The sequence below is a fragment of the Zea mays genome, chromosome 8 (assembly GCF_902167145.1).
Source record: "Zea mays cultivar B73 chromosome 8, Zm-B73-REFERENCE-NAM-5.0, whole genome shotgun sequence".
Lineage (NCBI taxonomy): Eukaryota > Viridiplantae > Streptophyta > Magnoliopsida > Poales > Poaceae > Zea > Zea mays.
The window spans coordinates 127,260,325-127,277,076 of record NC_050103.1 but is presented as its reverse complement, the minus strand read 5'-3'; the positions used below and the strand labels follow the sequence as shown (position 1 = coordinate 127,277,076).

At 40.2% G+C, this 16,752-nt stretch overlaps 2 protein-coding genes across 6 annotated transcripts; both read left to right on the top strand.

Moving 5' to 3' along the window:
• Positions 1-1,586: 1,586 nt before the first annotated feature.
• LOC103637259 (uncharacterized) lies at positions 1,587-1,979 on the top strand. The gene has a single exon (XM_035961982.1). It carries the CDS (start codon positions 1,587-1,589, stop codon positions 1,977-1,979), a length of 393 nt encoding a protein of 130 aa, XP_035817875.1.
• A 10,308-nt stretch (positions 1,980-12,287) lies between these two features.
• Positions 12,288-16,552, top strand: LOC103635859 (Inner membrane protein oxaA). Of its 5 annotated transcripts, none has more exons than XM_008658238.3 (9): positions 12,288-12,545; positions 13,828-14,112; positions 14,193-14,406; positions 14,509-14,618; positions 14,709-14,905; positions 15,145-15,248; positions 15,418-15,605; positions 15,692-15,891; positions 16,091-16,549. In XM_008658238.3, the coding sequence occupies exons 1-9, from the start codon at positions 12,404-12,406 to the stop codon at positions 16,289-16,291; spliced, it is 1,641 nt and encodes a 546-aa protein (XP_008656460.1). In that variant the 5' UTR covers positions 12,288-12,403; the 3' UTR covers positions 16,292-16,549. The 5 variants fall into 5 exon arrangements, with proteins under 5 accessions (XP_008656460.1, XP_035817688.1, XP_020398389.1 ...); XM_035961795.1 differs by having other exon boundaries at positions 12,338-12,545; positions 14,202-14,406; positions 16,091-16,552; XM_020542800.1 differs by having other exon boundaries at positions 12,358-12,548; positions 16,091-16,552.
• The last annotated feature ends 200 nt before the right edge of the window (positions 16,553-16,752 follow it).

The following is a 16,752-nucleotide window of genomic DNA, read 5'->3' as shown; positions in this document are numbered from 1 at the left end:
ACAAGGTAATACATTGACCTCTGAAATGGACAAATATACAAACCCAGGTATGTATCTCTCAAAGGGCTGCAGAGCAGAACTAAACAAATCACTACAATCGATTTAAACAGGCAAAGAATAAGAGCCATGCTCTACATCTAGGAAACAGAGAGAAACCATTCAAAGCACAACGGATCATATTTTTTCTAGTCCAGTAATTAGATTCTGCATTTGATCTACTATGCCAAACAACTAATATGTTTATGATTTAGTAAATAGAAAATTGCTTGAACAAACGACATTGGCAAACTATAAAATTTTCTATTTGTATGCAAACACATCAGAAAGAGACGAACCTCTTGATGACTAAGAGCGACCCTCCACGTCCTTCCGACTCTGCATAAAACATACAATACGAGCACCCAAATAAGATCCAACCAGCCAAATTGTCCACCGCTGCCGTTGTAACCTCCTCCACCAAGGCCCAAGAAATAACAAAGATAAAGAAAGGAGGAAGAATCAACCACTACAATTATCTAAATTCAACGTAAAGAAAATAAATGTTGAAGAACATATAAATACACCAATTTTGTTATTGTATCGACTTTTGAGCTGAATCTGTGGCACAAATTGTGCTGCAGCACATACAAGAAATTTAGTTCATCATTAATCTATGAAATGTCCAGTGTTATTATATAAGTATAGGCTACTGTTTCTAATGGGGGAGAAATGAAACAGAATATGAACATAAGTTGCATTGCATTACATAGTACCTCGGAGCAATGTCCCAAAGTCGAACATCTGCGAGAAAACACTACTTCAACAACATAAGTAGAAAAAAATAGCTCGGTCGATGGGTTAGTTGCAAAGAGAATTTGAACACACCTGGCGTACATATTACTTGCATATTGGGGGGAACCAGAACATGTTTCTGATGATGCTTAAATTGCATTGTTCATCTCTCGAAGTACAAAATCCGAATCAACAACAGCGCAACGACAAAAATGCTAATATGGCACGCTACACAGGAAACAAAACTCCAAGGAACAGATCCGTTTGATTTCCCTGTTCGATGCGGCTGGTGGGCCGAGGTGATGAGTAGCTACCTGATGAAGGTCGCGGCGGGTCAACGAAGCGGGTGAACTTGGGGATCTTGGCCCCAGCAACGTTCTCCTAGCAGGAGCAGACGCTGATGGATTCAGCGTGGACGGACTGGAGGACGACATTACAGGCGACGTACTGCTACGCGACTAGAGGTGTACGCGCGCGGAGGGAGGGGGCATCACGTCGGGGACATCGCGAGCGTGGACGAGGGGGGCGTCGAGCGGGCGTCACGGTGATGCTAGGCCTTGTAGGCAGCCTCGACGGCAAAGCGGCGGAAGGAGAAGGTGAGGAACACCTGTAGTTGACCTAGACGCGGTCGCTCTTGTTGCAGAGCTTGTAGCCTTGTAGAGGTGGAGCAGCTGCCGGAGCCCAAACGAGAAAAGGAAGAAGAAACAAATGGAATCTAGAAAAGCAAGAACACTGATAGCACAACGCATGCCTCAAGGAAGGAGAAGCAGCAGAAGAAGGAACCCGCTACGCTAGGGATCTCATCTCAGACGACCATGGAGAAGCAAGCAAATGTGAGCCCACCGTCGGGGCCGGCGGCGGCGGCGGTCCCCGCGAGTGCACTGAGGAGGAGGCGAAACGCGACCAAGGGGAAGGGGATGCGGAGCGAGCCCCGACGCATGTACGTGTATTCCTGCGCGGCACGGCGGAGTAGCTCGACGATGGGCGGGCGGCCCAGCAGCTCCACAGGGACGATGAACCGCTGTGTATCCTCCCCCTCTGCGCCGACCACCATAGGCACGTGCCCCGCCGGCACCTTCCCGCAGGTGGCCCCCGGCAACGCCGGCACTGGCTTCACCACGGCGCCCGGCGCCACCCTACATGCCCTCGTGGACACGCACCGGAGCAGTGCAGGTCTGCATCAAGGAGGAAGCAGTGCAGGTTTGTAGTGACAGGACGAGGCGGAGAGGTGAGGCACAACACAACGCGAGCGGGGAGGGAGGGAAGCGGATGGCGAGGGCGTGTGCTCTATGGGTGTTGCTATATAACCCCCGGCTGCACGCGAGGATGGCGGGGGCGGCCGCGCAGATCCATGAATGGTGCCTTCCATCTAGAGAGAGCGTGGTGGGGGCGAGGATGGTGTCGCCGATGGAAGGGGGCTGCGGGGAGCAGTGCGAGGATGGCGGGGGCGCACGTAGGATTCGTGAATGGTGCCTTCCATCTGCAGAGAACGCGGCGGGGGTAAGGATGTCGAGGCGGGGGCATGGTGTAGCATCTGTGGACGCCCTCCTTACGATTTTATAGAGTAGTAGTAGATAGTATATCAAAGACAGGAAACTACATTTCATTTCAGCATGCACCAACAAACACTTCTGAGCTCATATATGAACCTCATTTGAAACAAGTATAAATTGTATTAACCAAAACAAATCTGATTATTACATATGAGATGTATTTCCATATAGTATAAAATCTGAAAAATCTTTACAACAATGCTGACACTAGGATTTTTTGTCTAACTACTACTTAATCTATTATTTAGTTCTTCCCACTCTTGTTCCATATGGCTCATACGACTGTTTGTAGCTTTATTTTCTTCTCGTAGCTCTCTATTTTCTTCTTGCATTGCTCTTTTCTCATCCTCGGATTGTTTCAACTTTTCTATCAATTCAGCCTTACTAATGCATGGACTTCTAAGGTGTCTTGTTTTCACGCCACCACCATATCCAACAATGTGATCCTGTCTCTTTGAAGGGAAGCACTTATCCATAAGTTCTGTATTACAAAGAGAAGGATCTAATGATATTTGTTCCTCAAGTTGTGCCTGCATTCAAAGATACCTTAATTTCAGAGGTTTGTATTATGATATATCACTAATAAAATGAAATATATATGACTTCATAAGCTCACATGCTTGCTGGAGGATTCAGAATCTATAAAACTACCACCCTTTGTGTGAGTCATGAAAAATAAGGCATCCAAACTTGGAGGGTTGTTATCCTTACCGCCCTAGTATATGCATGGAACAAATGTAATCAAAACTAACAAGTAATACAAGAAAACTAATCAACATGTTGAGATAAAATGACAAATACTTACATTGTCATAAATTACTTTTCTAAATGGTTTGCTTCCATTGTGATGGAGGATTGTCAAGTTAGATCTATTTTTTGAATTTCTCTTGCTCCTTGCCTAGAATGCAATGAATAATTAGATTACTATACATGTTAACAACATCATCTCAGCAGTAAACAATTAAGAACAGTAATGGGCAGCAGTATAGCACTTACAATGAACTCCTTACTATAGAAATGTTCTTTAACCAACCACTCCCACTTAGCTTCTGGAAAATCTTCAGGGCAGTTCTTAATAGCTTGTTGCATATTCTTTGCTGGCTTGACATAGTCCTGACAAAAGTCACCACACCAATTGTTCCATAGATCCCTAGCATGCTCCATGATATCATTTTCATAGACAACAATTTTAATGTTTTCGTCTATGTTTTCAAACTTGTCCTTAAAAAATTGTTAAACAGATGCCCCATATAAATGTACCATCTTCAAGGATATATATACATATATAAAAGATAACACGACAATATAATGAAAGTATACCATATATAAAAGATAACACAACAATATAATGAAAGTATACCTTGATTGCAGCAAAAATATGCATCATAGATGTCTCAGTAATGTCTGTCCATTTCTTCACCCTCACCGGGGTAATAGTAGGATCACGAACGATTCTACCAATGTGTCGTGCGAATGATGTGCCAAGAGCACGGTTGTATGTATTACAACATTTCATGCAGGGACACCTAATTTTACTGCCATCACCTAACCTACTGAATGCATAATCCAAGAACTTGGCGACCCCATCTAAATAAAGATTTTTTTGAAGTCAGGCCATCCAAACATTCAGTACTAAGACGCTCGTCAACTAGATTCATCCATGCCTTACTCGGTGCCATAAATATGGTAAATATTAATTATAAAACATGTGGTAATATATTTTTTGTCAAAACAGATTCATATGTCATTCAATCTTAAATGTTTACTATAATTTACATCTACTAAAATTGCATGTTTATAAATCATAGAATTTTATATGTGACCAAAGTAGTTGAGTGGAAAATCTTTAGGTATTCACCATAAAAATTGCTAGTGGGTCAGACTTGAATTGAAATTGCCATAACTATGCATAGATTATATTAGGAGATTTAGGTTACACACCTTTACTTGGATGAATTGCTCCTTCAGGTTGAGACAAATAACGTAAAATGCACGATCCTGAAATCAACACATTCTGGAGTGACAATTATGAAATAGTAAGGTGCCAGTCAATAGGAAATATATGATATAAACTAAAACTGCATATCCATGAATAATATTAACCGAAACACAACACTGAAAAGTAAATTGTTCTAGCAGCATCACTAATTAAAATAAATATTGTAGTATATTTTGATCTCAACCACAACCACAATGGTCTGAATTCCCATTTGATACAAGTAATTTCTGTATAAAATTCTCACAGATCAGCCACTATGCCTCACAATTAACATATAAACTTGTGGAATCTAACTAATTAACATATATTCTCTGAAAATTACAGCAGGAACACCCTTTTGCTTGGACGAACTGTCTTGTGTGGTTCCAAAATATAAATTAGGGGCACATGGGATGAGGTTCTAGCAGCATCGCTAGTTAAACTAAATATTGTAGTATATTTTGATCTCAACCACAGGTCCACAACCACAATGGTCTGAATTTCCATTTGATACAAGTAACTTCTGTATACACTTCTCACAGATCAGCCATTATGCCTCAAAATTAACGTATAAACTTGTGGAATCTAACTAATTAACATATATTCTCTGAAGATTACAGCAGGAACACCCTTTTGCTTGGATGAACTGCCTTGTGTGGTTCCAAAATATAAATTAGGGGCACATGGGATGAGGTTCTAGCAGCATCACTAATTAAACTAAATATTGTTGTATATTTTGATCTCAACCACAACCACAATGGTCGGAATTCCCATTTGATACAAGTAATTTATGTATACACTTCTCATAGATCAGCCACTATGCCTCACAATTAACATATAAACTTGTGAAATCAAACTAATTAACATATATTCTCTGAAGATTACAGCAGGAACACCCTTTTGCTTGGACGAACTGCCTTGTGTGGTTCCAAAATATAAATTACGGGCACATGGGATGAGGTTCTAGCAGCATCATTAATTAAACTAAATACTGTAGTGTATTTTGATCTCAACCACAACCACAATGGTCTGAATTCCCATTTGATACAAGTAATTTATGTATACACTTCTCACAGATCAGCCACTATGCCTCACAATTAGCATATAAACTTGTGGAATCTAACTAATTAACATATATTCTCTGAAGATTAAAGCAGGAACACCCTTTTGCTTGGATGAACTGCCTTGTGTGGTTCCAAAATATAAATTAGGGGCACATGGGATGAGGTTCTAGCAGCATCACTAATTAAACTAAATATTGTAGTATATTTTGATCTCAACCACAACCACAGTTGTCGGAATTCCCATTTGATACAAGTAATTTCTGTATACAGTTCTCACAGATCAGCCACTATGCCTCACAATTAACATATAAACTTTTGGAATCTAACTAATTAACATATATTCTCTGAAGATTACAGCAGGAACACCCTTTTGCTTGGACGAACTGCCTTGTGTGGTTCAAAAATATAAATTACGGGCACATGGGATGAGGTTCTAGCAGCATCATTAATTAAACTAAATATTGTAGTATATTTTGATCTCAACCACAACCACAATGGTCTGAATTCTCATTTGATACAAGTAATTTATGTATACACTTCTCACAGATCAGCCACTATGCCTCACAATTAGCATATAAACTTGTGGAATCTAACTAATTAACATATATTCTCTGAAGATTACAGTAGGAACACCCTTTTGCTTGGACGAACTACCTTGTGTGGTTCCAAAATATAAATTAGGGGCACATGTGGTGAGGTTCTAGCAGCATCGCTAATTAAACTAAATATTGTAGTATATTTTGATCTCAACCACAACCACAATTGTCTGAATTCCCATTTGATACAAGTAATTTTTATATACACTTCTCACAGATCAGCCACTATGCCTCACAATTAACATATAAACTTGTGGAATCTTACTAATTAACATATATTCTCTAAAGATTACAGCAGGAACACCCTTTTGCTTGGACGAACTGCCTTGTGTGGTTCCAAAATATAAATTAGGGTTACTTGGGATGAGGGGGATGTTGTTTTAGGGAGGTGAATGTGGTTCCCAAGGTGAGAAGATGGTCGCGACCTGGAAGGGAAGGGATGGGGGATGGCCGCTCCTGCTCCCTTTGACCTAGGAATTACAGAGGGGAGGAGGAAGACGTGGTGGCTGGTTAGGAATTACCGAGGGGAGGAGGAAGACATTGTGGCCGCCCCTGCCCCGTAGATTGATCTATTGACAGGGAACGAGAGGAAATCTTGAAGGAGATCGAGTGAGCTTCGATTCATGCGGGGTTGTTGTAGATCGTGTCAATTGCTTTTCTGTTTACGCGCGGGGAGAGGTAGGTATTCACGCCAATCACTGTGGTCGTCGTGAAGGCAAAGTTGGATTCTATGTTTAACGACCACAGAGGTTAGCTCGCTAACGATGACATGTTTTTGGTCGTCGGCTGGGTTGGACAGAGCTTGCACTGTGCCGCCGAGACTCCTCACAACCACATAGTACAGGTGGTCGTCATTTTCTGGTCGTTGATAAGCTTTTCTCTTGTATATATATAAGTGTTAGCTTAGTAAATAAAAACCTAGAGAAGCTTTGATTGTTGCATAGTGTTTTTAAATGCAAAAGATGTTCGAAATGTGTTAGCATACCTCCTTGAAGTCTCCATTACTTTTCCATATTTTCGAGTAATTTTCTCATTTTTCAAGAAAACAAATTCTATTTATTTAGGGCACTTAAAAACATTTTTTATAAGCTCCAAACACTTTATTCGAGATTGTTGGGCTCTAAAACATGTCTAGGATTTTTTCTAGAATTCTTGGACTCTTTAAAACCATTTTTCATGCATTAAAAATATATTATTATTATTTATTATTGGCATCCATTATAGTTAGTTAATTTCTTGATAATGTCTTGAGTGTACTTTGTTTAGATGATGAAGGTGCCCTATTGGGGTTGCTTGATTTGGAATCCAAGGAAATACTTCAACTCCCCATCATGGACATCTCAAATTTATGTATCATAATTCTACTAAACTCTTCACAAGATGACTTGTTAGTAGACCCAAAAATAATATCATCAACATAGATTTGGCATATAAACAAGTCTTTGACAATTTTTTAGTGAAGAGAGTAGGGTCAGCTTTTTCGACTTTGAAACCATTAGCAATAAGAAAGTCTCTCAGGCATTTATACCATGCTCTAGGGGCTTGTTTGAGCCTATAAAGCGCCTTTAGGAGCTTAAAGACATGTGAAAGATAATCACTCTCTTCAAAGTCGGAAGGTTGCTCAACATACACATCTTCCTTGATAGGGCCATTGAGAAAGGCACTTTTCACATCCATTGGATACAACTTAAAGCCATGGTAAGTAGCATAGGCAAGTAAAATTCGAATTTACTCAAGCCTAGCTATGGGTGGTGCATATGTTTCATCAAAATCCAAACCTTTGACTTGTGAATACCCCTTGGCAACAAGTCGGGCTTTATTCCTAGTCTCCACACCATGCTCGTCCTGTTTGTTGTGGAATACTCATTTGGTGCCTACAATATTTTGGTTAGGACGTGGACCTAAATGTCAGACATCATTCCTCGTGAAGTTGTTGAGCTCCTCTTGCATTACCACCACCCAGTCTACTTGGAGTTAAGATGGATGGACTTATGCACCTGAGAATTAATCAACTAGGCAAACTAGTTAGTCCATTAAGTTGTAATGGTCATCAATCATCAAAAACAATTTAGAGAGAATGGTAAATGCCATTTTCCTTTCAGCACATAAATATTTTCGTCATCTTCCTAATAATAGTATATAAATATATTTTGCATAAAATGTCAAATGGCTTCTAGCTGAGTTGGTTAGGTGGTCTGAATAACACTCCTTGTGTCCTGGATTCAACTCCTTATTATTTGAGCGAATTTTATGCAATTGTTTAATAAAAATCCCCGTTTTTTGCTAGCTGAGTTGGTTAGGTCGAGTTTTTGTTCATAAAACTGTTTTAGCTTAGTTGATATGTGTTAATTATTAGTATTATTAGAATGGAATTCCATTCCAAGGATCTAAACGGGCCTTAGGGAAAACAACACATTCTTTGTGATGGCATGTTTATTACAGAACGAGTAACCACCTATTCTTTTATAGCATCTCCAAGAGTTTGTGCTAAAAATTCCCCAAAAACTGATTATGAGGGACATATTAAATCTTTTTCAGTGGTGGAAAAAACAAATACTCCAGCAGTTTCCCAAAATAAAAGGCTGAAACGAAACTGGGCCAACATTTACAAATTTTAGGTTTTGACGCCAGCCCAGTTTGCCTCTATGGCTAGCCCATTGATACATGTCAATGCCCCTTTTATTTTTGCTTCTCGCTATAACAGTAATCGTCCAACGCACCCCGTCATTAATTGTGACGCCAACGCCAGGATTTATGTTTTAGTTCACAAATATTTATGGTTCACATACTCTGTGCTTCTTTCTGTGTCTTTGCTGGAATGAAAACCATGTCCTCCTTCCTTTAAGAACTTGAGTACTGGACTCAATCCGTCAGCTAGCTAGCAAGCCAAAAAAGCGCGGGCACCATGCCTCGTTTCCAGGATGCACGGGCGTATGATGCCGAGGATGTGCGAGGAAGCGATTGGGAGAGTACTTTTCTCACGCATATTTGTGGCACGCGATGCCTCGTTTTTGGGTCACGTATAAATGCGGGTGACAAAGGGGGAGGTCTGTTGGAGCACAAAAAACAAGGTTTCACATCTGAAACTGGTTTTGGGGAGTCTTTACGTGGTTTCTTGGAGATGCTCTTATGTCTTGACTAGTTATTTGCCCGTGCGTTGCTACGATTTCTCTAAATATTACAAGTAGACCTTATTTGTATATGATAGTTCAAACATGTTTCGCAGATATAGCCTAACTAAACAAACTATAAAACATGGTTTCTTCTTTTTTTTTGAAATGAAGAAACATGGTTACTTCAATTTGCACTCATTTTGAAGCGAAAGAAACATGGTTACTTCAGTTTGCAATACAAGTATTTTTCTCTTTTATTTCAAAGTATAAGTCTTTTGACTTTTCTAGGTACATAGCGAAAGCAAAAACTCTGTAGATAGAAAAGTTACAGAAAAATTGAGATGGAAGGTATAGAAAAATAATTTGGGACCGTCTGGAGAAATATAGCGTGACCAAAGAGGGTGAAGTAATTGCAACAATGGTCGTCTCCCATTATGTTCCAGCAAGTAGATCCATTAGTAACAGTCTTAAGTGCACACGTTTACAAAAAAGGATAAATTATCTAGACAAGGGAAACTATTACCTTGTCAAAATAAGTTGTTTTAAAAGTTTTTCTAGCTCTTGAATGACAATCTACCAGCCTAAAGATAAATTGTTAGTGTTGCCCATTTATATCTGCTTACAACAAGAGACATGATTCTCACATAAAGCACGTTGTAGGTGCAGTTCTAAAAATTCAGTTCTGAAACAAAAGAAATGTGTGTGCACCTCAAAAAACCATTTCTGTAAATTCCGTTCACAAGCTGCTCTCAGCTTTTGCCGTATGCAATGGCATCTCTCCATAGAGTAAATTTTAGCAAGCAACCAAAAAAGTGAAATGTGTGCGCTCTCTAACCAATTCAGTTTTGTATTAGTTCTGAAACATCATGCTCTGAAACTATTAAATGTGTGTGCTCTTCACTGAAAATTCAGTTCTAAAACAAAAGAAATTCAATTATGAAATAAAATAAATGTGTGTACATCTCAAAAATTCAGTTCTGAAATGTGTGCTCCTAAGAAATTTCGTTATGTAACAAAACTCTTTGGCTTCAAAAGACTAGTCCGGAAAAGGCTTGGGTTTCTTTTCAACTCCAGTTTTTAGATCAGGTAAAGTCTCTCTTCGATCTTGCCTTAGTCTCTGAAGTTGGAGATGGCAGCAACACCTTGTTTTGGTGTGACAGATGGCTGTTAGGGCAGCGCCTGGTTGATCTGGCCCCCCACCTATGTGCTATGGTTCCTAAGAGAGTAGCTAACAAGAGAACGGTCGTTGAGGGCTTAACTGATTTGGCTTGGGTTCACGATCTTCGTGGTACGGTCACTGCTGTGGTCATCGCTGAGTTCATTAACTTAGCGGAAGCTGTTTCATAGGTGTTGTTGTTGCCTGATACCCCTGATAAGCAAAGTCTGCTTATGAGATGATCTTCATGGGCTCAATCACTTTCGAGCATTGCGATCTTATTTGGAAAAGTTGGGCGCCTCCAAAGTGTCGATTCTTCTTATGGCTGGTTGCCCACAACCGTTGCTGGACGGCCGACCGGTTGGCTAGGCGCAACCTCGACCATCCCGACGCTTGTGTCCTTTGTGACCAGGAGGAGGAGACGATCAACCATCTGCTACTGTCTTGCGTTTTCGCTCGACAATTCTGGTTTATCCTTCTCCAAAGGATTGGGCTTGCTGGTGTGGCACCGCAACCGGGTGAAGAGGACTTCATGGCATGGTGGAAAGGCATCTCCGCTCCCTTGGGGGATCTTCTCAGGCTGGCCTTATTTCCATAGTGATCTTGGGGGCGTGGTGTCTTTGGAAGCATCAGAATGATTGTGTTTTCAATGGGATGAGTCCAAATCTTTCTGCTGCCTTAGCCATGGTTGGAAATGATATTATGCTTTGGAAGCTGGCTGGTGCCAAAGGTCTGTCGCTGCCAGATGTTGCTACCTAAGTGATATTGTGTTTCTTGTGTGATTGTGTGTTTGGGGCTGTTATGTTTGTCTATGTTTCTCTCCTCTTGTTATCCCCTGTAATTCTTGTGTGGCCTCTTGGCTATGACTTTTGTGTTTTTGCTTCTTCTATTAATATAAAAAATACGCAATTCTCTTGTGTATTCGAAAAAAAACAAAACTCTTGAACCTCTGAAATGTGTATATTCCTCACAAATTGCGAAAATGAAATGCTCCTGACAAACAATACCTAGTTAAAGAGAAGCAGACCGACTGATGTTGCAAAGAAAACAGACAAGTACTTTTTTGTTGCAGTGTCTATTGAATGCTCGGATAGAAGAGGTATGGCTTGCTCACGAACAAAATTGAAAACAAGAGTAGCTTACATTTGAACCTAACTATGTGGAGCAAGATGATTTATTGTGTGGTGCAAATGTAATTGATGCAGTAAAAAGATTAGTACCAGAGCAAATATTCTTTTGTGATGTAGATGCACACAAAAGTATTGTGACACAAGTTTTAAATTCAAATATAAAGTAGGCACATATGTTCACGTGCTATTTTAGAGTATGTAGAGACCTCAAAACAAGGGGTGATCTAAATGCATTCCCTGTCCATTTGTGAAATATAACAAATATAACTCATGGAACAGTTGTATGATTTATTACTAAACACAAACAAACTGAAACAAAACCAGCCACCAGAACTGAAGCAGTACCAGGTACCAGTACTAAACTCTAATAATGAACTCTAATAACAGAATCCTTTTTGAAAGAGGCACATGTAACCTGGTGGCTGAGAACTGTATTACTGAACTTTAATTCCAGAACTTAGCTTTAATAGTGAACTGAACTCTATTACAGAACTGAATTGAACTATAGTTTTTGCATTCATTTTTATTCAGAACCTAACGAATTGCTAGCAATAATTAGAAACGAAGGTAACTTACATTTGAACCTAACCATGTGGAGCAAGATGATTTATTGTGTGGTGAAAATGTAATTGATGCAGTAAAAAGATTAGTACCAGAGCAAATATTCTTTCGTGATGTAGACGCACACAAAAGTACTGTGACACAATCTCCTATATCTGCAAATGTAGAACCAAGTTTTAAATTCAAATATAAAGGAGGTACATGTGCTATGTGCTAAGAACAAGGGGTGATCTAAATGCATTCCCTGTCCATTCTCTGTCCATTTGTGAAATATAACAATTGCAACCTTGGAACAGTCGTATGATTCATCACTAAACATAAACAAACTGAAACAAAACCAGCCACCAAAACTTGTTTACATGACCAATTGACTACCAGATGTTTTCGAGGAAGCTGAGGCCAACCAGGCTGGTGGAAAATATGATAACACATCAATTGCCAGTCGTCGTCCCCACCGCTGGCCGCGCGGAAGCCCGCGAAGATGTCCCTCGGCGGGACCAGCGGCCCGCGCGTCTGCGCCCGGATCTGCAAGCTTGCCGGACGCCGCCAGCGGATGCTCCTCCGCCTCCTCGTCTCCGTCGCCGTGGCATTCTGCTTCCTCTTCTCATCACTTGTCAGTAAAGGTGGTGGTTGCCTTGCCTCGTGTTCCAGTTATAATCCACGTCAATGTTTCTGTGTACCTTATGCACATTTTATGTCTAATTAGACATGTGTTCTGGGATCTTAGCGTGTGTTAATGTGCATTCTTTATCCCGCATCAACTTTAACTTCAGCTGACTGATATGATGCAAAGAGGATTAGTATATAGTCCTCCTGCAGTTCAGGCCAATCGGATCAGTCCCAATGTCTGGGCGATTTGCATTGAGAGACTAAACAATAATATTGGGGGTGCGATCTGAAGTTTTGAATTCTATGGTTCTGACTGCAGATCAGCCAGTTTTCTGGAACTGAAGTACATACTTGTTGAGAGATATAGTGTTTAATCTAGCTAATGTGTCATTGACATTTCTACAAGTTTATACCTGGTGATAATGCTGTCAAGGTTTGTGCCTTTGTGGTGACAGCTTTGTAGATGAGCTCATATTGCACCAACTGTTTGTTTAAAATCATTATAGGTAAACTGCACATCTGTGTTTGTGCCCGTTTTTTTTTCTTTTCAGTATGCACCTCATTTGGCTTCTGCTGACCATTTTAATTTGACATTTAATAGTTCACTAGGGATTTTTGGTCCATTTTGTCAAGAAGCCAATTTCCATGCATTTTCATTGTTACCAACTTATAATTTACACATTACAATGACAAAAAGCCGGTTTGTTTCTTCTGAGTCTAATTTAAGACTTGGGGTCTTATTTCCCTCCTGGGGTAGTGGGAAGCTAAATGTTTCCAGACCTTTTATCAAGGTCTCGTAACGGACAAAATATTCTATGTGATGCCAATAAGTTCTGACAAATTTTATGGGATGGCTTTCTACTTATAGATGCACACCATCTTCTTGCCTCCAGTTTTTCATTAGCTTGAAAATTTATTGAGAAAATAAGAAAAGTGTTTCACTGGGATTTAGTGTAATTGAATGTTTTTCTAGCAATATGCCAAACAAGAAGTCTATCTTCTACTACAGCTAATGCCATTAACATATTTCTGAGCTTGCAGCTGCAGTTAGAGCGCATCTTTCACATGCATCTGTTCACGTTAGTGATTCAACTGGATTTCTGTTTGCGAAACCCACTGTTGTGTGCTAAAAACATTCTTATTTTGAATAATAATTGACTGAAAAATCTGTTGTAAAAAATGCCATACTGAAGTAGGATGTAACATTCAGTTGTAAGAATATGTTTTCTTGTCCTTTTTTCACCATAGTATGTGTGTTCCAATACTGACCTACTAAACATTTTTTTCCTGTTTTAGACGAAGATGCATCACCTGGTGTTGAGACCATGCTTGTGTTTTCTGATCATGTCCGGAGCTTTGTGAACCCTGTTTGGACATCGTCAGGCAGACCAGTAGCTCAGAGAGGTTCGCTGACTGTGAATGGTTTGAATACACCATCGCAGATGGAAAAACAATCTGATAGTAAACAAGTTCAGGAACTCATGCAGAGTTTTCCACCGGCTATTGTTGTGGATCACCATCCTTGTGAAAACTTTTCATTGTCTCCTCCACCAGTTGATAGAAAACGCACTGGACCACGACGTAAGTCTACATTCCTGACTACTCCAATTCAGTGCTACTTTAGTTCTGAATCTAAACTAATGTATTTTAAGCTTGTATAGCTTGTCCAGTTTGTTATTTGCCAGTTGAGCAAGCACTGGCACTGAGACCAGCTAAACCATCATTGTCACCAGTCCTTCAAAGCTTAAATTATGTTCTTGAAGAGATTTTGATTCCCAAAGAGTCCAAGAGCGGTTCTTTGTTTGGAGGTTTTCCATCCCTGGAGGAACGAGATAAGTCTTATGACATAAAAGACTCGATGACTGTACATTGTGGGTATGCCTATACATTTCATATGATTTATCTCGATATCATGTAATGGTTGTCTACAATTATCAGTATCTCTTTTGCTGTAGCTAACCTACTGTTTGTTTCTAGATTTGTAAGAGGGAAGGTACCTGGTCTTAATACTGGGTTTGACATAGATGAAGCTGATCATTCTGAGATGCAGCTGTGCCAGAGTACAGTTGTTGCCTCTGCTATTTTTGGTAACTACAACTTTGGATTTCAGTCCTCGTTACAAATTGCTTTTACACTTGCTTACAAATACTATGTACACTTGCTTACAAATTTCTCAGGTAATTATGACGTAATGCAACAACCAGAAAATATCAGCAAATTTTCAAAAGATACAGTTTGCTTCTTTATGTTTCTGGATGAAGAAACAGAAGCTGCAATAAAGAACACTACTATTGGTCATACTAAAAAGATTGGGCTGTGGCGGGTAGTTGTTGTCCGCAACCTACCATTTACAGATGCTAGACGCAATGGAAAGGTACCTATGCAGTTGGCGATTTTGATTTTTCTCATCCAAACCTGTGTTATTCGCAATCTACCATGTTGTTCTGTGTTTTTCTCCATGAACTGAATAAGGAATACTGGACTCCATGTTATCCTTGTTATCCCATTCTGAAACTTTGCTTGACTTGACATTTGTTAATGCAAATCAGAACCAACAAGTTAATTGGGTCTGGTTTTACCATCTATGCCCCCTGTGATCTTTTCCTCCTACAGGTTCCAAAGCTATTACTTCATCGGCTTTTTCCTAATGCGCGATATTCAATTTGGATTGATGGGAAACTTAAGCTGGTGAGGGATCCTTATCAGGTATTAGAAAGGTAAACAGTCACTTGTTTTGCATTATGTACTCTTCACATAGCTTAAGGAACATTTATATATGCTGTTAGAAATTAAGTTCTCTAGTTGCCAGTGTGACTGATGCTCCATTTGCTCTATCAATTTTGTCCCGGTTTGTTTTTGATTTATCTCACTACACTTATGTTACAGGTTCTTGTGGAGGAAGAATGTTAGCTTTGCAATTTCCAGGCATTACAGACGCTTCGATGTTTTCGAGGAAGCTGAGGCCAACAAGGCTGGTGGAAAATATGATAACACATCAATTGACTACCAGATAGAGTTCTACAAAAGAGAGGGTCTAACCCATTATTCATCAGCCAAACTTCCTATAACGAGTGGTAGTTACTTCTCCCTCCTCATCCGTGACCTATTAATATTTCTAACACTGTTTACCTGCCTGATATCAGTATACTCTGATTGACAGACGTCCCGGAGGGCTGTGTGATAATTAGGGAACATATCCCCATAACAAACTTGTTTACATGCCTTTGGTTCAATGAAGTTGACCGCTTCACGTCCAGAGATCAGCTAAGCTTCAGCACAGTTAGGGATAAAATAAGGTGGCGAGTTAATTGGACTGCAGACATGTTCCTGGATTGTGAAAGGCGTGATTTTGTTGTTCAGGTATTTTCAGTTTTTTTTTGGTTCGATTTATTGCCACTGATTTTCTGTGTGCTGTTTTGCTGATGGACCATAGAACTAGGGAAAACAGCACATTCTTTGTGATGGCACGTTTGTTACAGAACGAGTAACCACCTATTCTATTTTGTCTATTATTGATTACTTCTTCTTCTTTTTTTCTTGCACCATTCTTACTTTACAGTCGTACCACCGAGAACTGTTGGAACAGAGGCAGTCTGCCTTACGAAGATGGCCTCCCCAGCGGTCTCCCATCGCGCGCTTCCAACCTAGAAAGATGCTTCCAGACAATGCAGCAAGGGAACCATGGAAGGCTTCTGCAACCAAGAAGTTATCACGGAAGCGAGCACGGGATAAGAAATCAAGCTCGAGACGAACTCATTGAACTAGTGGGAAGGAAGCAATTCAACTGTAAATGCTGGCGATTTTGCTCCTACACAACTGCATATCTAACGGACAGCATTCCAACATTGTTTTACTACTTTTAACTTCCTTTCATGCTCCTAGCTCCCCTCCCCAAGGGCGCCAAAATTTTGTCAGGGATTGTTGATAGAGAGCTGAAATTCTTTGTTGTAAATAAACATTTTTAGATCAGAGATGTATTCAACTAGCAGCTGATTCAATTCAATCCATTTTGGAGGTAGTCTTTGGCAGGGTTTCAAATACAGTCAATCTTGTCAAACAATGCCATCGATGCCTGCCAGAGGCCATGGTGGACTTGTGAGTAGCCGGAGGTAGGAGAAGACATGGTGGGTCCCAGCTGCAAGTGAGAGAGTGAAGGAAGCCCGGGCGTGCGGGCAGAGGAGATGAGTCATTGCAGTTTCTGATAAAAAAAAACGCATTGGA

Bases quoted from the DNA above. Each gene is read 5' to 3' on its own strand.
- LOC103637259 (XM_035961982.1), top strand. From the start codon at position 1,587: ATGGAGAAGCAAGCAAATGTGAGCCCACCGTCGGGGCCGGCGGCGGCG.
- LOC103635859 (XM_020542800.1), top strand. From the start codon at position 12,404: ATGTCCCTCGGCGGGACCAGCGGCCCGCGCGTCTGCGCCCGGATCTGC. The intron at 12,549-13,827 runs GTGGTTGCCTTG...TTCCTGTTTTAG, and splicing joins ATCACTTGTCAGTAAAGGTG to ACGAAGATGCATCACCTGGT. The intron at 15,606-15,691 runs GTAGTTACTTCT...TCTGATTGACAG, and splicing joins CAAACTTCCTATAACGAGTG to ACGTCCCGGAGGGCTGTGTG.